The sequence below is a fragment of the Ceratotherium simum genome, chromosome 25, assembly GCF_057802395.1.
Source record: "Ceratotherium simum simum isolate JZ-2026a chromosome 25, ASM5780239v1, whole genome shotgun sequence".
Classification (NCBI taxonomy): Eukaryota; Metazoa; Chordata; class Mammalia; order Perissodactyla; family Rhinocerotidae; genus Ceratotherium; species Ceratotherium simum.
The window spans coordinates 25,735,779-25,763,372 of NC_141924.1; the positions used below are offsets into that span (position 1 = coordinate 25,735,779).

Below are 27,594 nucleotides of genomic sequence, written 5' to 3' on the forward strand. Positions count from 1 at the left end.
AAAGGGCAGGAATATAGGTAGGGGTGAAGGACTGGTGACAATAATGCAATACACCACACTCTGCCCTCTGGGCCTCAATAACTCATGTTCCTCCCAAATACAGTAAGTACAATATATGCTCACCCCTGCCCAAGGATTCTCAAAAGTCACACCGAATCACAGCATCAGGGTCAAAGTTTGTGATCCTGTACTCCACACTAGATCCAGACACCTCTCATCTTGATAAGAACAATGATTGATTTCTGTTCAGAGAACAATGAACACAAGAATGAGCTATCTGCTCCCACCCTACCACACACACACACACACACACACATGTAGCCTATAAACAATGGTGAAGTAGGGACAGGATAACTGCAATAAACACTCCCCTTTAAGGAGAACGGCAGGCTCTTGGCCATGACTGGCCTATGGCAATTTTGAAATCCCACTGGGCAAACATTGCTGTGGATGGGGATGTTTCTCGATTAGGCCTGGGTTCTGCTCCCTGGGAGTGCCTCTGCAGTCCATTGTTCTCCACTGTTTCTGACTCTCTTCTTTGAGTTGTCCTTCCTTTTTCACCCTCCTCCTCAACCACTTCTGAAAAGGGCTTTGGAAGATCTGCCATTTTGGCAACAGAGCAACGTTCACAGCCTGCCTCCTGCATTAGAAAGTTGAGAACTCAGAGATTTTTGAAATATTTTTGAAAAGCCTCAATGTCTTTTAGTCCTAGATGGCAGTGCTGTTGCTAATTCAACTGTTCAAAACACTTTGTCAATTTCTATGCATTCGATTCCAGTCTACTCTGTGTACCCACAATTCTTTTCTAGACATGCTTCTCTCTCACTCTTGGCTTAATTACTACTACTAAGCACATGTCAGACTAATGTGGGACCATGCCCTTGAGCTTTCTAAGGGTCCTTTTTGCCAGCTAAAAAGGTACACTGCAGGATCTCAATTCTCTTAGTCTCAGGTCTCTTTTATACTATTAAAAATGATCGAGAATTCTAAAAAGCTTCCCTTAGAAAATTCTAGAAAGGACAAGAATACACAAGCACTCATTCCATTAGATATCAGGACAATGATGTAATTGCATGCCATGTAACCTCTGGAAAACTCCACTCTCTGCTCATGAGAAAATAAGAGTGAAAAAGACAATGTCTTAGTATTATTATGAAAATAATTTTGACCTCATGGGTCCCCCCAAAAATCCTGGGAATTCCTGGGACTTACCAAACCGCATTTTGATAATCAAAAAGACACCTTTTTTCCTTTCAGAGGTTCTAACTATTGTTTCTATTGCCACATCCTTACTTTTCCCACAAGTAACATACATGGAAACATACTATTTCTTCATCTTTGCATCTCTGTAGTCTTTAAGAGCTCTAAGTATGTGGAACTCCATAATTTAATACATAAAATAATTCTTTGCTAGAAATACTTTAGATAAGATATAGTGGTTATCTACAGTACTAACTCTTCTGGCATTCTGTTAACTTCAACTGCAAAACATCAATAAGGTAAGAAGCAGAACTTTGAAGACCTACCGAGTTGGAGAGACAAAAATTAGAGTTCATGACTCACCAAGTAGGATGGCCCTGATGGAACCCCGAGGGTTTGGTTGGAACTCTGAAGGGTTATAGCTTAAAAATAAGAATAAACCAGGTACTTAAACTCAACTTGGAATCACCTCGATCCCTGACTGGATTGGATTAAGTGAGCATGGGAGTGCTCACTGCCCTAGCCGAGCTGCCTGCCAGAGTGAGAGTAAATCTTCTCTGGAAGAAGATAATAGCATTCAGAGACTCAAAGTCTTTTTACAATTTTTTATAACCATGTCAATCACTCAAGAAAGAAATATTCAAGAAGACTAGAAGGCACAGTGTAAACAAAAACTGAGAGCGAGAATGTAAAACAGAAACAGATACATAGGATATCCAGATATTAGTTATCAGACACTGACTTTAAAATAACTGAGATTAATAGATTTAAGGAATTAAATTATAAGATTTCAACAGAGAATTAGAAACTCTAAAAAAGAATCAAATGGAAATTCTAAGCTGAAAAATGAAATAGGTGACATTAAATACTTACCAGATTAGGTAAACAGTAAAGCACACATAGCTGAAGAGAAAAATAGTTTCTGGTAAAATTTTTATTGGGATTATTCTGAATCTGTAAATCAATACGTGAAGAATTGACATTTAACAATATTGAGCCTTCCAATCCATGAACATGGCATGTCTCTCCATTTATTTAAGTTCGCTTTCTCTCAGTAACTTTTTGTAGAATTCAATGTACAGGTCTCAAATAACTTTTACCACAATTACACCTAAGTGTTTCATTTTTTTTTTTTTTTTCATAGGAGAAGGCTTTTACTTTTTTTTTGGGGCAGGGGAAAATTTGCCCTAAGCTAACATCTGTTGCCAATCTTCATCCTTTTTTTCCCTTCCTTTTTCCTCTACAAAGCCCCAGTACATAGTTGTGTATAGTTGTAAGTTCTTCTACGTGAGCCACCGCCACAGCATGGCAACTGACCGGTGAGTGGTGTGGTTCTGCGCCCGGGAACAAACTCAGGCTGCTGAAGCGGAGGGTGCCAAATTTTAACCACTAGGCCATCAGGGCTGGCTCAGTATCTCATATTTTTGATGGTACTATAAATAGTATTTTTAATTTCAATTTTTGTTTTTTGCTAGTACATAGAAATGCAATTGATTTTTGTATATTGATTTTGTATACTGTAACCTTGTTAACTCAGTTTTAGATTTTTTATATATTCTGTAGGGTTTTCTATTCAGTCGAATGCATCATCAGTGAAGAGACTTTCTTACTTCTTCCTTTGTAATCTGGATGCCTTTTCTTTCTTTTTCTTGCCTAATTGTCTTGGCTAGAAACTCCAAAACAACGTTTAACAGAAGGGGATAGCAGACATCCTTATTTTGTCTCTGATCTCAGGGGAAAAGCATTCAGTCTTTCACCAGTAAGTATGATGTTCGCTGCAGGTTTTTCTTAAGATGTCCTTCATTAGGTTAGGGAAGTTCTCTTTTATTCTTACTTTGCTGAGAGCTTTTATCAGAAATGAATGTTGGATTTCATCAAATGCTCTTTTTGCATTTATTGAAATGATCACATGGTTTCTCTAGGTTAGTCTGTTAATATAGTGAATTACATTAATTTTCTAATGTTGGCCCAAACTTGCATTCTTGAGACAAACCTTATTAGTTCATATATATTATCTTTTTTACACCTCGTTGGATTCAAATTGCTAAAAGTTTACTTAGAACTTTGGCATGTGTTTGTAATGAATATTGGTTTGTAGTTTTTTTGTTTTTGGTGTCAGGATAATGCTGGCCTCAAAGACTGAGTTGGCAATTATACCCTTTTCTATTTCCTGGAAGCACTTGTTGAGAATTGGGATATTCTCTTCTTTAAACATTCAAAAGAACTCACCAGTGGAGCCATTTAGGTTTGGCTTTTTTTTTTTTTTTTTTTTTGCCAGAAAGCCCTGTAGAATCTGTAGTGACGTCACTACTCTCATTCCTGATAGTGGTAACTTACGTCTCCTTTTTTTCCTCATCAGTCTGACTAAAGGTGTATTTATTGCTCTCAAAAACTAGCTTTTAATTTCACTAATTTTCTCAATGGATTTTGTTTTCTATTGCATTGATTCCTTCTCTAATCTTTTCTCCTTTCATGTGCTCATTTTTAGTTTCACTTGCTCTTATTTTTCTAGCTTAAGGTAGAAGCAGAAGTCATTGAGTCCTTTCCTTGACATTTAATAATATAATTTTCTCTATACTATTGCTTTAGCTGATTCCCATAAATTTTGATAATTTGCTTTCATTTGCATTCAGCCCAATATACTTTCTAGTTTTTTTTATTTTTATATTAAAACTACTTGTCTTTATATTTACAGTGTATTTCTTGAATTCAGTATATAGTTAGATAAAAAAGACTCAATCTGATAATAAGGGTAACTGACAATTTACACAATGTAATTATTGATGTGCTGTTTAAGTCTACCCTCTTACTGTTTTCTATTTGTCCCATCTATTCTTTGTTCCACTTTCTTCTTTTCCTTCCTTCTTTTGGATTATTTTTAATGACTACATTTTATCATCTTTGTTTATTAGTTACAGCTGTTTTTCTTTTTGCAGTTGCTTTAGGGTTTACAGTATACATTCTTATCACAGACAATATTCACGTGAATATTGTACTGCTTCACAGTTAGTGTAAGAACCTTACAGTAGCATATTTTCATCTCCCTCCACCCATCTTTGGTGATACTGTTATCAAACATTTCACTTTACATATGATAATCACACAATACCTTGCTATTTTTGCTTTAAATAGTCAATTATCCTTTAAAGATATTTTAAAATAAGAAAAAGTCTTACATTTGTTCACACACTTACCATTTTTGGTTCTCTTCATTCCTTTGCATAGAAGCAGATTTCTATCTGGTACCATTTTCCTCTGACTAAAGGCATTCTTTGCTGTTGCCTGTAGGGCCAGTCTGCTTGTGATGAATTCTTACAGCTTTTTTAGGTCTGAAAAAGTTTTTATTTCATTTTCATTCTTGAAATATATTTTTGCTGGGTGTATATAATTCTGAGGTTTTTTTGTCAGTATCTTAAAGATGTTGCTCCACTGTCTCTGACATTCTTATCTTTGTTCCTCTGTGTCTTTTGACTTTAGCTGCTTTAAGAACTTTCCTTTGTCACTGGTTTTAAGGAATTTGATTCTGACATGCTTTGGTGCAGTCTTATTTCTTATGCTTGGGGTTCACTGAGTTTCTTGGGTCTCACTTGTTTCCCTCTCTCAGGTATCACTGTCCTGTGCTGCCTACTGTCCAGTTTTTGAAGTGTTTCATATATTTTGTGTCTTTTCAAAATTTCAGATGGGTAAATCCAATCCCTATTACTCCATCTTGCCCAGAGGCAAAAGTTTAATTTCAGGTTTCCCATTTTTATCACATAAAAATTTTATTTTTTGAACTTATTTAAGCTTTTACATTCCATGACAATGTTTTGTCTATACACATGAAGATAATAAAATTGTTTTGTTTACCTCACCTCTTTTAATACACATTATGTGCATGTATAGAAAAAGGCAACAGGAAAATAATAACGGATCTAAATACAGCATGTAGGCAAAACACACTTTTATGTCTACTAAACCTGTTTGATAATAATATATAAGGAAACTTGTTACAAGTCATAATGCTTTTATTATCTGTTAGGAGAAAGATCACATTAGCACCCCTTTATGCTTCAATACAAACATATTCTCTGAGCTGCACTGGGAAAACGTAGTATTTCTGTCTATTTCTTAAAGTAATTATTAGTATGTTTACACTTATTAAATATATCCTTAAATTTTTCCATTGCTTTGGAAAATCATAAAGTTAGTAAGCTAGCTAGATTTCTTTTTTATTTTAGTAAATACTTTCATCTCAGAAGTCAAAATTGGGCAGGAGTGCTGTATACAAGGTATAGTTTAAATCTTTGGGACAAGAGACTACAAGAAGGTAAACAAGCCAGTAGCCCTCCTAATCTTACACCACTAAAACTGCAGACCACAGCAGGTAGATGTACACATCCACCTATTGTCAAAGAGGTATAAATTCTTTTGACAATTAACCTTCCTAAATTTTATGGTAAGGTCAATAATATAAAAATATTACACACAGCACACAAAAGAATTGGAGAAAGTTAATGATATAAGCCACAAAACAAAATAATCCACACTTCTCATCTGGGGGAAAAAATGGCAATAATACTGTAGTAGTATCTAATATGAAATGTTCAATGATTATAAGTTAATCACGTTGACTGAAACTTCATAGTATAATTTTGCATGTTATTAATTCATGAAATAATCAGCAGAAATGCAGCTCTGGTTGAGTCATAAACTTTTAAAAGTTTTCACAGGTAAAGTGACATTAACTAAAAAAATATCAACCAGGAGTAGAGATTTGTCAGAAGTATAATACAGTAACATAAATGCAATAGATATAATGTAATCTGTGCAATTCAAAATTCCAAAAATTGTCTTATCAAATGTACAAGTAATAAATAATAGCCATACTTGACTTCATCAAGTTAACAAAATAATTACTAACCAACCTTGTGTTTTATTAGTCAACTGCTTAGAAACACCAATTGTCATTTTAAAATTACTTTCATAAAAATAGAAGGCATATCAAACTCTTTAATCCTCAAACATCCAAAAAAATTTGGAAGGCAATTGTCAATCGAAAATATATTTGTTAAAAAAGGTGATTAAAAAACATACATAACCTTTTTTTTGCACAATTTTCTTTTCTTATGAAAAAGGGCACTTAGTGTATAGCTAAAGCTTTCAGAAAATAAAGATCCTGTTGACTTTCCTATTAGGCAGATGACATATTGTACAGTTTTTAATATAAAAATATAAATAGTTTCTGACAGAGAAGATGAAATAGTGGTTGGTGTAAAATCCCATCATCCTTTTACTTGAAAAAAATTTTTTCCCCAGAGGCCAAGAAAACAATACTGAATCCATGTAGTTCTGCGTTGCCAGAAACTTCCCAAATTACAAAACATTACGGTATTCACTGAAATTTCAAAAGTGGGCCCGTAGTCTTTTGTTTTCTTCTCGTAGTCTTTCAATTTCAGCCACTAAGCCTTCATTCACTGAGTATCTTTCCAGCAAAGAGTGCATTTCATTCTAGAAAGAGGAAAACATGCTTTTTAAATTAGTGGTATTTCACATTGATTTGGCAAGCTGTTTTACACACTTGCAGCTATCATTTCTCTCATGTTCAATTAACTTAGCTGAATGATATTTCTCGTACTTAACCACCCTTACTACTTTGTTAATATAAATGAAAGATCACTGGTGAAATTTATACATTTGGAAGGCTTGTATTTGCACATTCGGGAAGCTTTTTGATTACTTCTGCAAAAACAAAAAACCTGTGAAAAAGTAGCCTTAACTATCATAGGTTAAAAAGAAAACTAATTAGAGTCAGCCCTGACGGCCTAGCGGTTCACGTTTGAGGCGCTCCGCTTCGGCAGCCTGGGTTCGGTTCCCAGGCTCGGAACCACACCACTCGTCTGTCAGTAGCCACGCTCTAGGGGCGGCTCACATAGAAGAACTAGAAGGACTTACAACTAAAAATATACAATTATGTATGGGGGCTTTGGGGAGAAGAAAAAAAATTTAAAAAAAAGAGAGAAGAAATAACTTTTTTTTTGGGGAAAAAAAAAGAATGACTAGTTAAAATCTATTTTACTTATTAAATTTCTAAAACTCTCTGTTTATTTATCTTAGCAACCACATATAACTAAGTAAAAATATATTGTCCTTAAATGAATTTTTTAGATCTACAACTCTACACTCATTTAAAATAAAATGTCATACATACCAATTGCATATGAAACTGTTTAATCATCTCTACTTGCAAATTCACAATGTCCCTATGGCATGCTTCTCTAGGGAAGAATGTAAAATACTCGTTAGAATTGTAACAGTTTTACCATTTCTAGATCATTCAAGAAACTTGCTAAACTTTTCTCAGTTTCAAATTATTGGAGGTTAATAATTATTATTACAATAATAAAAATACCAATGCACCTAAGCATTTATTTACTATGTGCTAGGCACTGTTTCTTGTACTTTAAATGTAAGAACTCATTTAATCTTCACAACTAGATACAATTATTACGTCCATTTTACCAATGAAGTAAATGAGCCACAACCAGTTATAACTTATCCAAAGTCATACAACCAGTGAATGATGGAGCTAGGATATAAACCCAAGCTGTCTACCTCCACAACTTTCACTACACTACATTCCTTATTACAGAAATTATCATTAAGGAGGGACACAAGTTTATATTATAATGAAATACACATAATTCACTAGGTTACAATGTTTTAACCATTATCAGTGTTTTCACTGTCAAAAAAAAATACTTCCACAGAATGGAAAAGGGCTATTTGGGTGGTTATTACAGAGGTTACTCAATAAAATGCAATTAATTCATGCCTACAAAAGAATACATGAAAATTATGAAGTATAATAATAAAAGGAGAGGCCAGGCTGGGCCAGCGGCATAGCGGTTAGGTTCACGTGCTCTGCTTCGGCAGCCTGGGTTTGCAGGTTCGGATCCCAGGCACGGACCTACACCACTCATCAAGCCCTGCTGTGGCGGTGACCTACATACACAATAGAGGAAGATGGTCACAGATGTTAGCTCAGGGCCAATCTTCCTCACCAAAAATAAAATTAAAAAAATTAATAATAAAAAGAACACTCAGTCACCCACCACACAACTTACGAGCTAGAACATTACTAAGATCATAGAAGCTTCCTGTGTGCTCCTGATTCCATCACTTAACTCTCGGGAGAAGCCCAAGAAAGAAGTAACTACTCTGCTGAATTTTGTTTGAGCAAAGAAATGCTTAAAAAAAAATACATTTGTATAACACAGAATCTGTAGTCAATACATTTTCGCTGTGCTTGCTTTTGAGCATTATAAAAGGGTACCATATCCTACATGGTCTTGAGTAGCGTACATTCAAAAAATAATCCAGTATCACGTTTTCAAGATTCATGTTCTATATATCTACAATACACTGACATATTGGTGTATACATTTTCCTGTCAACTGACATCTGGACTGTTTTCAAGTTTTTATTACTATAATGTTGTTATAAACAATCATGTATATATCTCCCAACCCACATGTGCCAATTTCTGTAGGTGATATGTCCAAGAGCAGATGCTGAGTTACAGGTATGATCCACATGTATACTTGCTCAGTTTTACAAAATAATGCAAATTGTTTTCTGAAGTGGTAATATCAATGGACACACTCATCGTCAGTGTAACAGAGTTCCTCTTGCTCTATATCCACATCAAGACTGGGTGTTGCCAGACTTTTTACAGTATTTTCCCATCTAATGGATGTGAAACGGTATTGCATTGCATTTTCAGTTCTCTGATTAATTATAGGGTTGAGCAGCTTTCTTTATGCTCATATACCATTCCTCTTCTGTGAAATGCTCGTCTGTGTCTTCTATTTTTCTATCGAATGTCTTTTTTTCTTAGTTATTTATAAGATTTCTTTAGAGAACCTATTCCTTTATTGGTTGTATGAGTACTGCAGGGTTCTTTTCCTTTTTACTCTGTTAATGGTGTCTTGTCATGAACAGCTCTTATTACTATTCTCTAATTTACTAACCTAATAATGCAGTCAAATTTATCAATCTAATTTTATAGTGTATCCTCCTATTTTTTAATAACTTCCCTACCCTGAAGTCATATATAAATTTTCTTACAACGCCTACAATTTTGTCCTTTACATTTAAACTTCTATTCTCTATGGGATTGACTTTTTTAACAGCACGGAATACAGATTCATACTTTTCCTCTCATATATCACATTTGATTCCTTTGGGCAATTTATCCACACTATGCTAGTGCCACACTATTTTAATTGTAGCTCAATAATTAGGCTTATCTATCTGACAAACAGGTCCCCTTCAACCTATGCTTCTCTAAGTCTCTTGCTTATTTCCCAGATCTTTTCTTCTTTCATATATATTTTGGAATTATCCCATCATCTTCTTCCCAAAACCCAGCTGGGATTTGACTGGAACTGCATTCAATCTATAGATCAATTTAGAGGAAGTGACATCTTCATAATAGCTTTCCATTTACTTAAGTGTTAATGCTTTCTAATAAATTTAAAAAAAATTTTTTCTATAAAGATCTCGACTGTCTTTGGTTAGATTTATTCCCAAACAAAGGAATAAATCTATTGCAACTATAAGGGTATATATTTTTGTGTATGTGTGAGGAAGACTGGCCCTGAACTAACATCTGTGCCAATCTTCTCTACTCTATATGTGGGATGCCTGCCACAGCGTGGCTTGATGAGCGGTGCATAGGTCCGTGCCTGCGATCCGAACCTGCGAACCCCGGGCCGCCGAAGAAGTGGAGCATGTGAACTTAACCACTATGCCACCAGGCCGGCCCCTATAAGGGTATTTTTTTTTTAATTTTCTCTTCTGGTTTCAGTCATGACAAAAGCTATATCAAAAACAAACAAACTTGAAGGCATCAGAGAACCACTAAGGTAGCCAGGACTTGAGGGGCCATGGTCTTACAAAGGAGGGAAGTCTACTAGGTAAGCCCCACATTTACCTCTGCTTTTCCCTCTGGGGATGTGCTGATTCCACAGTGTGGGGAAAAGAGGCTGAGCTGAAAGCAGTGGGCTGGAGCTTGAGACAGTCTCACTGGGTGGGGGAGTGTCATAGTTTGGGACCGCCACGGCAGCAAAGGCTGCAAGGTCTAACCTGGAAAGAGGGAATCTGCAGAAAAGTAAATCTGAAACTGCAATTTCCCCTCGAGACATCTGTTGGCTCCTAAGCAATGCCTGTACTGGGTTAGATGGTGGGAAACCAAACATAAAGTAGCAGCTAGAGAGTAGAGAAAGATTTTGGCAGCCTTGTGATGCTGGGGAAATGGAGGTTAAAGTTCAGGACCCACCAAGGTAAAAAGACCTGGTGAATATGCCAGACATTCAGCTGGCATCCTAGAAGGGCACAGACAAAACCCTAGGAATAAAGGCAAACCAGAAATAAACTAGCCCTAAGAAGACCTGAAACCCAGCAAGTACAGGATCCAAGTGATCTACCTGCCAGAAGAAACTTAAGTCTTCTTGAAAGATAATAGTAATAGACCCACAGACTTCCGCTTAAGATGTAATCTCTCCAACCCAAACGAGAACAAGCCAGATAATCTATAAAATCAGACACTTGTAAATTCAACTTTGAGAGTGCAAAGACATCTAAATGAACTAAAATCTAGAAAATGATGAGTCCCTCCTAGGAGAAGAGAGCCCCATGATTGTTTTCTTCCTCAACAGAGCAGTGGGGGGAGAAAGCTGCCATTGATAGGGTAAGGAGAACTAGCTGAAATTTTGATAGATTTTTAAAGGCCAAGTGAAGAGTGGAATGACAGTTTAGAATCCCATGGAGCCCCAGACACAAACAAAGTCTCCACCAACTTTTCCCCACAGACCTTCATTCAGTGCTTATGTAAAAAAAACCAGGGGCAAAGCAGAAGGGCTAAGAGAGACCCCTCCCAGGGCACAAGCAGATGCATACAGCCTCGTGAAGCCTTAGGGCAGGGGAGGAGAACTGCGAGTAACCCTCGCAGAGAAGGCAGCCTCCACAGCTGAGGGAGAATGGCTGACAGCCCCTCCACACCCTCTCCTGTCCCTCCCCTGTAGGGTGTAGCCATGCAGGACCTGAGGTCAGAGCAGGTGAATTTACAGAAATCCCCTGAGGCATTCTGAGTCCTCACCGAGCCCCAGCAGAGGCTGCCTATGCTGATCGGGGTGTGGAAGAGCGGAGAGAGGCTCCCACCCACGCCCACCGCCCAGGTGCAGGCAGGGGAGGCGGCTGAACGCTGGGGGAGGGCAGCGACATGTTTCTAAATCTGCCCCAGCAGCACTGCTCCCGTTCTGTGTTTCCAACTTTGCTTTATTCACATTATATTATAGTCAGTTACATCCAGACAATTCTGCTATTTTGCCGTATTTATGCATTCCTGAAAACCTCATATTCTTTAAAATTGTGTATTGAAATTAACAGGATCGGATTTAAAAAATATAGTATATACATAATAGAATATTATTCAGCCTTAAAAAAGGAAATCTTGCAATATGTGACAACATGGATAAACCTGGAGCACATAACGCTAAGTAAAATAAGCCAGTCACAGAAGGAAAAACACTACATGATTCCACTTATATGAGATATCTAAAATAGTCATACCCATGGAAGCAAAGAACAGAATTATGGATGTCAGGGGTTGGGGAGAAGGGGAAACAGGGAGTTGTTAATAGATGAGTATAACATTTCAGTTATACAAAAAGTTCAAGAGATCTGCTGTACAAACATTGTACCTATAGTTAACAATACTGTATTGTACACTTAAAAACCTATTAAGAGAGTAGATCTCTCGTTAAGTGTTCTTATCACAACAAAACTAATAAAAAGAAAAAGAAAGTAAGAAAAAAGAAAATAACAGGACAAAGAAAAAGGATTGGGACACTCAAAACCTATGCAACTTTGTAACCAAAGCACTAACAAAAACAAATTCTAACAAAAATACTAGCATAGTTTAAATATTAAATAATAAAAGACTTGACCTTAAAAAAAGTGATTGTCATTTGATAAAAGGAGACAGAAAGAAGACAGAAGGAAGGATTGGGGCTGTCAAGTATGGAGGCAAGGATAAAATGCCCAAAAATGGGGAATAATCACAAAATAAGTACTTCCTAACGCAAGACAGACAGCTAAACCAAGTTAAGAGGAAGGGAAAAGGAGGAGATGGATCCTTTGTTTTGGCTGCTGTTACATGAACCAACAAAATTTCCTCATCACATTGTCATCACTGCCCTATTTACCAATCACAAGTGAATTAATTCACATTAAAGAAACACACATCATAGCAGGACACTGTACCGATCCCAATTACACTATAAGGCCTTTGTGGGCAGATCATTCCTTTCTGCATCCTTAGTTTCTAGTATATATACTAGGCGAAGTGTAAACACCAAAATGATGACTTTTCTTTAAAAATGTATTTGTTAACATTTAAAAAAATACATATTAAAACATTTTTAACATTAAAAAGAAACAGGCACCAACAAAAACTGCACATCTTCTCCAACATTGTTGCTCATGATAATCCAAATCTGAGCTAGAATACTAAGTAAATATAGGTCAGAAAGGAAAAAAAACACAAAAGATTCTAATAATTGAAAATAGCTTCCAAAATATATTGAGATAAGTAAAAGGAAGCAGCACTCTAGAACACATTCTCACACTGTTCAAAATTTAAAGGATGAGAAGATAAGGGTAGATCTGGGCAAGAATATTTTTAAATTAAGTATTACATTATGATGTATTCTATTTGAAAATAATCAGAGCTCCTTTTAAAAATATCTTTCTTTACTACATTATTGCACATAGCATACTTAACAGGTGATCTATAAATACTGTATGTAAGAATCCCATTTGAGCTTACCAGAATCTGTCCACATTTTGATGATTAAAAAACTCACAATGGCAGCCTGCCTGCTAGACTGTCCTGCCAAGTTATCTAATAATTGTCCAAGGCAAATTTTCCTGGCTGATATTCAACAAATTCAGTACATCAAGATCAACAAAACTCATCATGGTTTCTATGGTTTTGTGGACACCAGAACCTAGGCAAAGCAGTAACCACCAACATTACTTATAGTTCTGGTTTTACACCTAATAAAAAAACCAGTTAAGTTCTAGATAGAAAGAGTAATTTCTCAATTACTACCTAAAGTCATCCAATGTTTCCTGTATCATGTTCTGAATAAAACGGATTTGAACAGATGTCAATGGTGCATTTGGCCGATTATTGCCAATGGTATCAGCTATTTTCTCTGATAGTGAACTGGCAACTCCAGCAGTGACAGAGGGTGCTATCTTTGGATCTAAAATAAAAAATGAGGAAAATATTAATAGTCAACTTAGACTAAGAGACATCAAACATTTCTAAATAAGATTTGGCATGAGAAAACTTGAAAAACTGGTAAAGAAAGTCTTCCTGTGACATTTAGAAAAATTCACTATCTGAAATACAAATCTTAGAAACTTTCTATGACATTATTTCTAGTAGTCATTTATCTATACATATCAACTGCCAACTGTCTAATGTAATAACATATGACAGAGGGATTAATCTTGAAGAATCTCTGAACCATTTCCTCTTATAAAAGATGAATGTGACAAGCTGCACCACAAACTAGATAAACCAAGACTATTAAAAACAAACAGAAGGAATACAGGAGTAAAGTAGTGCCATAGGCAAAGCCCCAGAGTTTAAGCTAATGCAATATATCCAAGGAAACCCTAAAGTAAAACACAGATATCTATATAAAAGAGTTGCTTCTATACAAAGGTTGCTTTGTATAGTAGATAACTCTTATAGCTGAACCTAACACTAATATCCTTTTAAATGTGAGCAAGTTTTTAGGGTTGGTGGCATGAACTCTATGGGAGGACTTTAATATGAAAAAAACGAGACAATTTCAGGTAGTTAATGACCCATTTTCAAAGGGTCCTACATTATACTCTTAACTGTCCCATATTAAATTGAGACACTTACATATTAGATTGAAAATGAAATTCACACCAAAAGAGTATGAAATCAATGTGGTTGAATTTAACCATTCATATACATTTCATTGTCTTCTAGTAAGAGAGTCACACTAGAGAATTGTCATAAATTTCAAACTTCCTGAACTTTTTCAGTCCATGATCACTCTATTTATCCCTTTCAAGTTAAATAGTGGGAGTTTTCAACTTAACACTTTCAAACACCAGGAAGTTTTACGTACGTACTTGGAGTTGAGGACCCATTGACTGGGGGTTCATGTATTAACTGGGCTTCAATTTCTTTCTCCAGCTTTTCAAATTTCTCAGGACTTCTTGTTTGATTAGATGGAGAGGTATTCAGATTTCCAGTTTCAGCACCGGGGATCAACTTTGCAAACTTCATATTTAAAACAAGCCATTAATATATAAATTCTGGTTTTACTCATATTCATATTATCCATATAATTTATACTTGCTTTTCTCTTTTTTTCCATTAGGTAGAGTCAGGGAACCAAAGAATAGGAAGGGATGTAGAAGGAGAAAAAAAAATTGCTAGGACTAGTCGCAAAATAAATCAAGTTTACTAATCAAAAACAACTTCAATGATAACGCGAGGAAAAGCTCATTTACTAAGCATCTGCTGTTGAATATCATTTAAAATGGTAATCACAGGCAAAAAAATTAACTTCTATCTTGGATACTGTATTACAGCAGAAGTAAAGATGATGGATTACATTCTTAGCACCATCAGTTTGCTCTAAGGCTTAGGGTAGATAACTTGACCACCAACTTGGTGCTTTCTGCTGCAGTGGAAATACATTTTAAAAGCATTCAGGTGTAAAATATTCTTACACAGACAGTTAAATCAAGTATTTTGTCTTAGAAAAAACCACTCTAAGTTTACATCTGCTATTACTTCCAACGTATCCAAAGAGAGATTTCAAAAGTATCCTTTAATTTTTAACATGTGACACATTTAAGAATATTTTTCTACCTAGTAAGTGCACAGCACTGTCAATAATTAGGACACACCCACTGGCAGCCGTCCACTTTCCAGTGATGAGCTTCCTTATGCTTCCTAGTGATAAACACACACGGTGAGTTCAGTATCATTTTCAGGCAGGTACCTGTTTGAAGGAGTCCTTAGGTTCCTGTTTACCCAGATAGATTTTCTTAGATTCAGCTGTCAGATCATGATTTTCATTTTCCTCTTTCCCTGGAGATCCCAAAAAGACATTAAGAGGACTAGAATGCAGTACTGCAGCGCTTGAAGCTACTGGATTTTTTCTCGGAGGAAACACTGAGTTCAATTGTGGTAGAAAGTCAAGGCCTGAAAAAGAGGAGAAAAAAACTGCATTTGCATGTGATGTTCCCCAATCTTCGATATTTAAGAAAAGCATGTAACACGACAGACAGGTCAATACGGTAGAAAGACATGGGATTTGGATTCACAAGACAGGTTCATTTATCAGCTCTACCCCTTACTTGATGTGTATTTTTGGACAAAAATCATAAAACTCTCTCTGACTGTTTCCTGATCTGTGAATATGAACGATGATATCCATTTCCCTGGGTGAGGCTTACAAAAGATATTGTATGAGAAAATACTTTGAAAACTCTAAAACACAATGAATGTTTTAGTTGATATTCGTTTTTGATAACCGAAAATTGTTAATTTGGTATATATCTGCGGTATATCTTGGTAGGCAGCCTCAAAGACAGCTCCTAAGGATCCCTGCCTTCTGGCATGGATCCATGCACTCATGTAATCTCCTCCCTTTGAATGTGGGATGGACCTAGTACTGACTTGCTTCTAACAAAGAGGACATAGCAAAAGTGGTGAGGTTACAAACACTGTGGCTTCCATCTGAGTGCCCTCTCTCACTCTCTCGATCACGAGCTCTGAGGGAAGCCAGCTGCCCTGTTGTCAGCTGCCCTGTGGAGGGGCCCACGTGGGAAGGAACTGGTATCTTTGGCCAATAGCCACGTGAACGAGCTTGGAAGCAGATCCTCGCCCAGTCAAGCTCCGAGATGACTGTAGCCCTGTTGACACCCTGATTAAAGCATCAAGAGAGACCTGAAGCCAAAGACACCCAGCTAAACCATGCTCGGATTCTTAACCCACAATTATGAGATGACAAATGTTTGTTTTTTTAAGCTTCAAAACGTTGGAGTAATTTGTTACACAGCAATAATAACACAATACCACTTTTAATTTTCATAAAAATATTTCTCAATAGTTCTTACCATCTCCTTTGCCTACGGACTCATCACCTCCCTTGTTAACTACAGCATCTATATCAAAAGTAGAAAATCAAATTAAAAAAATTGTGAAAAAGAAGTCACAGCAACTTAGGGTTCCTATTCATCCCCTAAAGAGTACAGAGACTAATGATTTCAAGAAGGCAAATCTCTAGTGAAGTTAAAGCTAGTACTCATATAAACTTCCTTTTCATTCTTTTGGCTTCACGCATAGATGCAAATATGAAAGATAATTCTATGGTATAGAGTCTTAATGAGACAGCCAAGTATACTGGAAAAAGCACTGGAGCAGGCTCCAGAGATCTGTAATCCAGTTCTGCCTATACCACTTAATAGCTTTGTGACCTTGGACAAGACTTGAATACAATTAAGCTTCAGTTTCTGCATCTATATAATGGGGATTATGCCATGACCATCTCACAAGATTGGTTTGAGGAACAACTGAAATAATGTAAATATATTTTGCAAGCAATACCATGTTATATAAAACATAAGGTTTTATTAATATTTATTTCAATGGTAGGATACGTATAAGAATATTTCAGTACTGTAATACTATTCATTTACCAATTAACAACCAAAAATTGTTTAAATCCATTTTAACAGATTAATAGAAAAAAGGGGACATGTCAAAAAAATTCACCAGAAATTCAAATGGCCAACAAATTATCATACATGATTATCATATTAGTAGGACTATCGTCCATCCATCTATCCATCCATCCATCCGTCTGTCTGTCTCTCTGCATGTGTGTATACATACCTAGCAATTGCACAACACCATACACTTTTAGAAGTTACTAGTTTTCTCTTGACAAAAGCAGTATTCTTATTTAAAAGATGAAGAAACTGAGGCACAAAAGATTAAGCCTTTTACCTAAGCAGAGTTGCATCCTTGAGATTAAAACACAAATCTCTTGACTATGAAAACCAGTACTATATTTAGTATTCATATTTTTTCCTTATTAATAACATGAAATTCTAATAAAGGAAGGGCATATGGTTCAAATTCTAATCATATTTTTAAAAATAGCAAAAGTAATTAAAGAGGAATTTCTATCCTTTATTCATTTCTCTTAAAAACCATTAAGGAGGATTTCATTTATAACTCAAACACTTCCAGAAAGTCCCTTCTTAGCACTGTTCAATTCACAAGTTACTCCAGGGTTCTCATAAGCCAAATCTCCCCAACCAGGTACCAACCTCCAAAACCTTTCTCAATCCAGCCCAAGCCTCTTTTCCCTCCTTTGCTCACATCTTTCCTCTCTTCATTCTTTAACTATGTAGTCTGACCTCTCCTCATCCTGAAAATAAAGAATCCTTCCTCTTTCATTAGGTGGAAAACGGGAATTTGACCTGGCAATTTTAGTAGTCATTTTCAGGCTGGGGGAAGGCAGAAGATGCTCGATAATCTGTACCAACACATATGTATTTATTCTTTCTGGTTATGAAATTATAGAAAATTTGGAAAATAGACATTTTTAAAGAAAAATAATGAAATTTGATGAGTGGATGTAACAATTTAAACATTCTGCTACTGTTGACATTTAGATTCATTCCAGTTTTTCACTATTATGAATAAATAGTAAACATACAGATCTTTGCAAGCTTCTCTGAATATTTTCTTAGGTAAATTTATAGAAACGGAATTAACAGGCCACCAAGTATGAATATTTAAGTCTGCCAAATTCTCCTCTAGAAATTAACCTTATTGTTGATAACACTGCTCTGAGCAGTGCGACTACCCCATTAGGGAAAATAATATGAACATTAGTACCAAAACAGCACAGCCAAACCACGTGCCTCGTTCACACAGCGTGAACAACAATGAGATGTGACGTTTCCATTTATCAAGCTGGAAAAACTTTGGTTTTCATTCTTTTTAATGGCAACATCCACTAGCAACGGGGAGTGTGTGTGTGTGTTTGGGGGGGGTTACTTTCATACATAATTAGCGTAAAAGATGAGGCAATCTATCACCTAGCTACATTTCTCCATGAAAACATTTAATAAATACCAATTGAATACTAATAATCAAAGAAACAAACAAATTCTTTTAAGTTAGGAAGATATTTTTTGCCTGTCAAAATATCCAAGTCTTTAGGAAGATTTATTTAGAAGTAGATACAAGTAAAAGATTGCCTACAGAGTCAAAACTTCCTTTAAGAAACTTCTGTGGAAATTAAAATGCTAACTTGAGAGTCATTTTCAGAGTTCCCATGCGAAAATTACCAGGATATATTTTGGAATGATAACATTTGAAATATCAGGGCAAAGGAAAAGACACCACCCCAGGGAATGAGAAAATTAGCAAACTGTCACGAATAGAGTCAGACTGAAGCTATTACCCACATCTTTTAGCCAGAATAAAAATGTAATGACTACCAGCAAGAGAACATGATCCTCTGATCTGAACAGACTTACCATCTCTGATAGGTGAGAACATGTCACCTAAACTACTTTTTCCAGTATCATCAAAGCTGGAGAAATCCTGATATTTTCCACTGTCTGTTTCCTTAGTTAAAATATCTGTATTTATGCTTCGAGGCAAACCTGATAGGAATTAGATATAAAAATAAGTGTTATTACATCTAAATAAATTTATCATCAGAAGCTAGGTTCCAAAACTTAATGCATTACCCATATATTGGTAATATTAACAGACTGTGAGCATGAGGACAAGACAGCAGACTATAACAATAGCTCAAGTAACCCTCATTTTCATGGAGTGCAGGGCTCCTCAAAAGCAAATGACTTATTTATTCATACAAAACACCACCTTATTTTAGCCATTTTGATGGAATTTTTCTAAAATAAGTTATATATTTTGCTTCCCTCTTAAAGTATACTGAACACAACTTACTTTTGTAACTGACTGACTCAATCTTATGATCATCTACAAACGATTAAACAAAAAAAAGCCTGTAAGGCATACAGCACCATGCCTAATATACAGCAGGATTCAACTAATGTTAGTTCCTTTCCCCAACTTGCAGTGAATGGATCTCTTTTTTTCCTTCTCTCCTTTTCCTTCACTAACAGTGGGAGCTTAACATTGCTCTCAGCATTATGAACCTCAAATGACTTCACTAACCTCACGAAAGTTTACTAAGAGGAAGGAAAGCGGAATACCAAACCCCCAAAGGACATTACAGCAGACAACAACAAAGAGGCGTGCAGCAGTGTCTTCTTTGTCAGTGTATAAGGCACGGCTCTAGGGCAGGGACTTTGTAAGAGGGACTCTGCAGGCTCAGTAGCTTCTTGCTCATTTTTGGGTTAACGACTGAGTTCTAGAGATTCAAGAGCTTTGATGAAAGTCTGGCATTTCAGTCGGTAGCATGTTACTGCATTACATTTTAAAAAGGTTTTATTTGCCATTTACTTCCCAAATGAAAACTGAAAAGCCTGGGGGAAAAAACAAAGAACAGCCTGTATATCCAAAAATGTCCAAGCCTGGCTAATGAAATAAACTTTTCTAATAATACCTGACAGAAAGTTAAAACATAACCAAATATTTGTACAGCACCATCACTGAAGAGTGTTTACACTAAGCGTTAAAGTGTTATAAGGAAGAAATTTCCTCTCCTTTTTCTAGGTCCTTAACATGTTTGAGTGCGTAACTGTAGCCTCTGGAACTTTAGGAAACAGAAATTTGGTATCATTTGAAAATACTGCTAAAGCCTTATTTTTTTACTTCTTAAATGGATGTTTCCTACTGAAAATAAGTGCTAGCAACAAGTCTGCAGAGGTTCTTTTCAATAACTAAAACAGGATGCCTTCAGTAGAAGCTACATGAGTTTACTCCAAACTTTAGATTTAATTTACATAAAGCTTAAAATAATAGTAATAGTGATGATGATGATCGTGATGCCAATATTGGCAACACCATAATTTACTGAGTGCCTACCACGTGCCATGTACTTTTGATACGTTTTCTCAATAACCCTAAAAGTTAAATATTATCTATGGAAGAGAAAAATGAGACTCAGAGTGGTTAGGAAAACTGCCCAAAGTCATCCTGGTAGGAAGTGAAAGCCCTGAGACTTAAGCCTAACATACTCTCAATGTTTCAGAGGGGGGAAAATGTATGTGTCTGTGTATGTGAGTGCGTGTGCAGAGAGAGAGAAAATGATGGAGCAAATGTGGCAAAAATGGTCAACTTATACATTTTATAAAATTTATAAAATGGTGAATCTTGGGGGCTGCCCGGTGGCGCAAGTAGTTGGGTGCGCACGCTCCGCTGCAGCAGCCCGGGGTTTGCCGGTTTGGATCCCAGGCACGCACCAACACACTGCTTGTCAAGCCATGCTGTGGAGGCGTCCCATATAAAGTAGAGGAAGATGGGCACAAATGTTAGCTCAGGGCCAGTCTTCCTCAGAAAAAAGAGGAGGATTGGCATCAGATGCTAGCTCAGGGCTGATGTTCTTCACACACACACACAAAAAAATGGTGACTCTGCTAAAGGGTATACTAGAACTCAGGAGTTCTTTGTACTATTATTGAAACTTTTTCTTTTTGTGAGGAAGATCAGCCCTCAGCTAACATCTGTTGCCAATCCTCCTTTTGCCGAGGAAGACTGGCCTTGGGCTAACATCTGTGCCCATCTTCCTCTACTTTATATGCGACGCCGCCACAGCATGCCTTGATAAGTAGTCCGTTGGTGCACGCCCAGGATCCGAACCTGTGAACCCCAGGCTGCCGAAGCAAAGCACGCACACTTAACCGCTACGCCACCAGGCCAGCCCCCTACTGAAACTTTTTTATGAGTTTCCAATTATTTCAAAATAAAATAAACAAAAATTTCTAATGCTTTGTGGGTACAAAGTAAACATTCACTTTGCCAGAAACTTTGCTAACCAGCAAGAGTTATCATTAATCAGTGACCCTGCAGACCTAAGTCTGCCATTTTCTAATTAATGCTGTCATCGCTATGAGCTTCCTTATTAAAAACTAAATGAACAACAGGGAGACTTCAGAAAGTTTACAGTAAATCTTTAGTTCATTTAATTTTTGAAAGTTATGAATAAAATTAATACCATAATAATAAAATAATTTTTGAAAATAATGACAATTTTCATGATACAGTTAATTCAACATCTTGGCAAACATTACTCAAAGTTATATTTCAAAATGAATTTCTTCTTTTAAATAGATAGCAATAATATTTGTTTCCAGTTCTTAAGTAATTATTTTTCTATATAATAGGAAATGATTTTTATGTAAGGATGATGTAGATATTCACAGAAATTTATAGTGAATATACTTATTATTTTTAAAAAACTATTTCACGGGGCCAGCCCCGTGACCTAGTGGTTAAGTGTGCACACTCCACTGCTGGCGGCCCAGGTTCAGATCCCAGGCGCGCAGCAGCCCACCACTTGTCAGGCTATGCTGTGGCGGCATCCCACATAAAGTGGAGGAAGATGGGGACAGATGTTAGTTAGCTCAGGGCCAGTCTTCCTCAGCAAAAAGAGGAAGATTGGCATGGATGTTAGCTCAAGGCTGATCTTCCTCACAAAAAAAAAAAAAAAACTATTTCACACTATCATGGCTAACAAATTAAAGTTTTGCTTCTATTTGGAAATAGTAAACTCATACTGAGAAAGCACCAACAAATATTTTTGTGCAAGTCAAGTACTTGTCCTAAAAATTAAAAAAGACATGGATACATCCATTTCTAATGAGAATATTATGGAAATATACTGGTATACCATGTAGACTTTTAAAAATATGTCGCAAGTTGACAGTATAGCACAACTTCTTATAATAAAACAAAAAGGTTTTCAGGAATTTAGGGAATCTGATCTTTATTGTGGCAAAGAATATCTTTTACAATAAGTATGAGGAAGCTTATCATCATATTACACCTTCACAAAGTCTAAACGAATTCTTTAACAACCGTTTCATCAACATGATTATCAGAGTAGAAGAAATTATTTAAAAATTGCAACATTTTATTTTTATTTAACAAACAACTAACATACTGCTTAATATGTGCTAGGCACTATTCAGGACTTATATATACTCATCACTTGACTTACTTTCTATTCTGAAATACGAAATAAAAGAAGTCATTAATAGTTTTCCCTTTTGTTTAACTCAGAGATCAAATCATAATGACAGCATCAAAGTTTCATATTCTCTACTGATTAATCTGAAGACACAAGGGAAAGTCATCCAGTCTGTAGTGGTATTAAGGATGAATAATTCCTAAATTGGCATTATTCCATTTTTAAGATAATCAGTTTTTCTTACAACAGAAGTTCAGCTAAATAGAATAAGTGAAATACCTTTCATTTATTTAAAAAAAAATTATAGCTAAAGTTAGAATTTTCACTTCTTCAATTTTCACTATCTACTAATAATTTTACCTAAATGCTCAAGTGAATTTGAGTTCTAGGCACTAGAAGAAAGTGCTAATGATATATATTTGGGGATGGGAGCAGAGTGGAAACTCTGAATACTATATCCAAGCAACATTTACCTGCTTTGTCTTGCACAGCAACTGTTCCTTTCCCCACAGCCGCTGTCATGGGCTGCGGTAGAACCGTGGCAATGGAAGTGGTGGTTGCTTCTCTGACAATTCCAGAATTCTGAACTCCTCCACTAGAAGCACTCACATTAACAGTCCGCTTGTTCACAGCTGTTGGCTTATCTGAACAGCCTTTATTTAAACTTGACTGAAACGTAATGGAATATTTAAAAGCTCAGGTTTCTAATGTTCCATACTATACATTAATATTTTATAAATTCCCTGTTTGGTTAAAAAATATACACATTTTCCCTTACAAATGTCAAGCTTGCTAGTGGACCTGAGAGTTTCCCTCTGAGCTAAAAAAGCCTTTTACAGTAATATTGAAGAGAGAAAAATATGAGACTTAAATGCCAAAAAAAAATAGTTTTAGAACTAAGTATCAAATGGCTTTGTACTAAAATTATTTAAAATGCTTTCATATAAAAATAATTATGAAGCAAAACTATACTGTGTAATTAACAACATATGATTTCCATATTCTGAGCTAGATTTATTCGGTAAAATAAAAAATGCCAAAAAGAAAGAAAATATCCTACCTTAGAAAGAGCAGTGGAGTACTGAAATGCTATACATTGCACAGATGTCTTGTGAGCACTGATGGTTTTAACTGGTGATTTCAACATCCTTAAATCATATTTATATATTTTCCCACGGGAAGATCCACTTGCCAACGTGGCTCCATCAGGCATGAAATCTACTGCAGTTAGAGGAGCGTCGGCCACTAAAGTTTTCACCAGTCTGTGGAAAGGAGAACAGAGTGCATGTAGACGTGTGAGTGTACACAGGTATATAAGCTTATATGACATATAAATAACTGTATACCAAAACCAAAGTTACTTAGAATTTGGCAAAATTACTTAGAATACACATCCCAAATATTTGTTTAAAGCAGAAATTTAGAATTAGACTTAGAGACATTTCCAATACCATGGCATGTTAGGAACTGCTGAAGCCTCCACCCTATTTTTCTATTCATTTCCAACAGATACATCCCACATCTTCTAGAAGCAGCATCTATTTCTTTGCGTAATTATCACTCTGGCAGTGAATGTGACAGAATTCCCACAAACAAGGGTTAAAGAGACCCTAAGTATCCCCTTTCCACTTACTGGCGCTGCTTAGGCCTCAAGAGGACTATGACCTTTCACAGGGGAGCAGCTGCTACTTTGCTCTCAGTTGCGGATCTCTTGACCAAAAAGCTAACAGAATCCATGCAGCTTGATCCTCAGGAAGCTAATACAGAAAAATGGATACTGATCTGCTGAAGCTGAGCTCTTTGCTGGAGTGTCTGGTATAAGAGAGGAATGGCTTACTGACTCTTAGGGCTTTTGGGAAATTAGTTCAAAACGAAAAGAGTAAAAAAGAAAAAAAAGAAGAGAGTGAAATAAGAGTAAATTTCTAACAAGGGCTGACAGTAGGTCCTTCCCTGGTAGTGATATTACCATTTCTTCCACATGATCTTTAGACACTGTTGGGTGTCTTGAATACACCCACAGCACTGTTACAGTCTTTTCGTCCTTTCTTTTTTAGCTAACCAAGCACACCCATAACTCTAAGAAGGACAAGAAGGCACAATGGACAATAGAAGATTATGTACCCTCTAGCTCTAGATCAGCGGTTCTCTACTGGGGGCAAATTTGCTAATTTTGGGAGTGCTACTGGCATCTAGTGGGTAGAAGGCAGGGACACTGCTGAATATCCTACAATGCACAGGACAGCTCCCCACAACAAATAATTAACCAGCCCAAACGTTAACAGTTTAGAAACACTGCCCTAGATAACAAATTAATTTTAAAGAAAATTAATCATATTGCTTTAAAAATATACATATTTAGGGGCCCCTTAGCGGTTAAGTTCGCACGCTCCACTTCAGCAGCCTGGGGTTCACAGGTTCGGATCCCGAGCACGGACCTATGCACCGCTTTATCAAGCCACACTGCGGCAGCATCCCATATAAAGTACAGGAAGATGGGCACAGATGTTAGCCCAGGGCCAATCTTCCTCAGCAAAAAGAGAAGGATTGGCAACAGATGTTAGCTCAAGGCTAGTCTTCCTCAAAAAAAAAAACATATTTAGTTGTATTTTGAAAAAGAATAATATGCATGCATGCTAAAATAAAGATGTGAAATCATTAACATGCTATCCAGCAACATTCATCACCCAGAGTACTCTTCGAATACCCAAGCCTCGTCTATTTTTTTCTGCATGGGAAGAAAAAGAGGAAATTCTGTCTTACTAGATATTATGTACACAAACTTTATATCTCCTCAACATTAATCAAAGGTCCATATAAATCACAATATGTCTGCTAATGAGATAATAATTATTTGTTACTAAACTAAGAAATGAGCATGTCACACTTACTTCTTACTTGAAGTGTCATAGAGAATGATTCTTTTATCCAAGCCTATAGTTACAAATAGTAATTCATTGACAGGAGAAAAACAGATGCCTGAAGCTGGAGCTTTATGTGTGCTGCCAAAGTTATGGTATGGACTCTGACCATTCACATCCCAGAGAGTTACGACTCCATTATCTGAAACACTGCCCAGTAGCGATTTCTTAAACAAGGAGTACTTCAAGTGCCGAACAGACTATAAAAATAAGAATACATCTTATGTAATCGTAAGCATTCCTAAAAACATTTTATATAAACTATATAAATAATGGCCAACCACCAACTACACTAATCACAAGGGAGTTAGGACTTCTCTGATTTATAGAGCAATAGGTTTCCATCAGGACAACCATAAAATCATTTGGTGGGCTATAAGAGGATCCCAAGACATACCAATATTCTAATAATTGATTTGTCATGATTTTATTATCTTGGAGTAGACTTACCTCAATCTCCTCTTTTCAAAGGAAGAATACAATACAGTGAAATTAACTACATTAATTCATCAGGGTTAGAACATCCACCATAAAAATAAAAGGCCCAGTCACAGCAAAATCAAAAATAAGTATAAGGGAACACTGGCAGGGAATAAGTAATATTTCATATTTGTTTTCTACACATATTTTAGGTACCTGGATATATTTGTTTAAACTAAGCAGCTGATGTGCTGGCAATTCAACACTTGAAGCATAATAAAAAACTAACTAAACCACAAAGCGGGAATTCGCAACACTCTAGACCGGGGATGGACCATATCCATTCTTGCAAAAGCATCAGCCTGAGGGCAATGCTGGCCTTTCTCTAAACACTCGTCTCTGGAGGCAGCGGAGACACTCTCTCTTTCTAGTTTCTGCTGAACTAGAATAAACAAGGATCCAGTTTGAGTAAACAGGTCGTGGATTAAAACTGGATGAATTTTATCTACCTTTACTAAAATATTGCTTTCAAACTTGTATGGATATTACCATTTACTGTGCTGAAAACTAAGTATTTTACATTTAAGCTAATTTTTCCCTGCACAGAAACAGCAATATAAGTATAGAAATTAATATTAAGTAGAATCCACAAGAGAGGGAAACTGGATGTAAGACCCCTTCCAACAGTTAAGTTACAGCCCTGAGTCAAGCAATGAATCTAGTAGGCAGATACCAGCTATACATACAGGTCCCCGATGAGACTGGCACAGAACACAAGTCAAATCTGAGAGCTTCTTGTTTGTTCTATCTAGTTTAATCTATCACACTCAAAAAGGATTTGAAATCACAAGCTTTTACATATCAAAAGTTTATATTCTACTTACTTCTAAGATGTTTTAAAATAACACATATTAGCCCTCAACAACAAAAAATATTTAGGAATAACACAAAATAAATTCTGTCTAAGGAAACAAAAGGAGTATTTGTTATCAGACACCTATGGTAAGATAATTACTATGGTCACCCATAAATTTGGCTCCTCCTTTTCATATGGCTAAAGTACAAAGAGAAAATGTTGGTTTGTATTTTCCATTTTTGTTAAGGAAAAGTATATCCAGTTGAACAGACAAATCTTTCCTCTGGTCTACATTCAAGAAAAAATAAACTACATGGACCTTGACTATATAAAAACCATAGAGATCCTTAGTGAATTAATGTTTATAGAGTCATATATCAACCTAGCAAAACATTAATTTTTAAAAGATTTCTGCAGCACTTTAAGAGCTCATACAGTTATGATCCTTCATGTAACCTAAATTAATTATATTAAATTAAATGCACAAGCAGAACTTAAAAAAAGAATAACACTATTAAAATCATAGAACTTGCAGATTCTCAAAGTTTGTAGAGTTCAACCTCTTAGCCACAGTACGAATTTACTAAAATATCCTTAAAATATGGTCATCCAGAATCCGCTTGAATGTAGTGAAAACAAGGAGCTTTCTACTTTATATAACAGAACTTTATAGTTAAAAATGCATTTCTTGATTAAGTCAAAACCTAAATTCCATATATTACTTCAAATTCTGTGGACCTATATGGGAACCCATTAAGAAAAGAAAAAGAGGCTAAAAATCATAAATCTTCCTCTCAGAAAAACCTGGGTTTTAAGTAGAGGCTCAGCCAAACTCTGTGACTTGGGTAAATTATTTAAACTCTCTAAGCCTCAGTGTTCTCATCTACAAAATCTAAAACATTCTTGTTTGCCTGTCAACGTTATTTTGAGGATTAAATAGCATTTCTGC

The 27,594-nt window shown here is 36.0% G+C and overlaps 1 protein-coding gene across 4 annotated transcripts in view; it reads right to left on the bottom strand.

The window, feature by feature from the left end:
• Positions 1 to 4,926: 4,926 nt before the first annotated feature.
• The window catches only part of NEDD1 (NEDD1 gamma-tubulin ring complex targeting factor), a 44,833-nt gene continuing 22,165 nt past the window's right edge, over positions 4,927 to 27,594 (bottom strand). For 2 of the 4 annotated variants that reach the window (XM_087449066.1, XM_087449067.1), the window contains exons 6-16: positions 25,340 to 25,569; positions 23,512 to 23,713; positions 22,925 to 23,120; positions 18,865 to 18,993; positions 16,426 to 16,473; positions 15,306 to 15,508; positions 14,425 to 14,575; positions 13,358 to 13,514; positions 10,178 to 10,329; positions 7,391 to 7,457; positions 4,928 to 6,690 (exon numbers count right to left, since the gene is read on the bottom strand). In XM_087449066.1, coding sequence (XP_087305192.1) covers positions 7,432 to 7,457; positions 10,178 to 10,329; positions 13,358 to 13,514; positions 14,425 to 14,575; positions 15,306 to 15,508; positions 16,426 to 16,473; positions 18,865 to 18,993; positions 22,925 to 23,120; positions 23,512 to 23,713; positions 25,340 to 25,569 — 1,494 coding nt within the window. In that variant the 3' untranslated portion in view covers positions 4,928 to 6,690; positions 7,391 to 7,431. Of the gene's footprint in view, positions 6,691 to 7,390; positions 7,458 to 10,177; positions 10,330 to 13,357; positions 13,515 to 14,424; positions 14,576 to 15,305; positions 15,509 to 16,425; positions 16,474 to 18,864; positions 18,994 to 22,924; positions 23,121 to 23,511; positions 23,714 to 25,339; positions 25,570 to 27,594 lie in introns of all 4 variants that reach the window. The other 2 variants (XM_087449068.1, XM_004417982.3) reach the window with 2 other exon arrangements.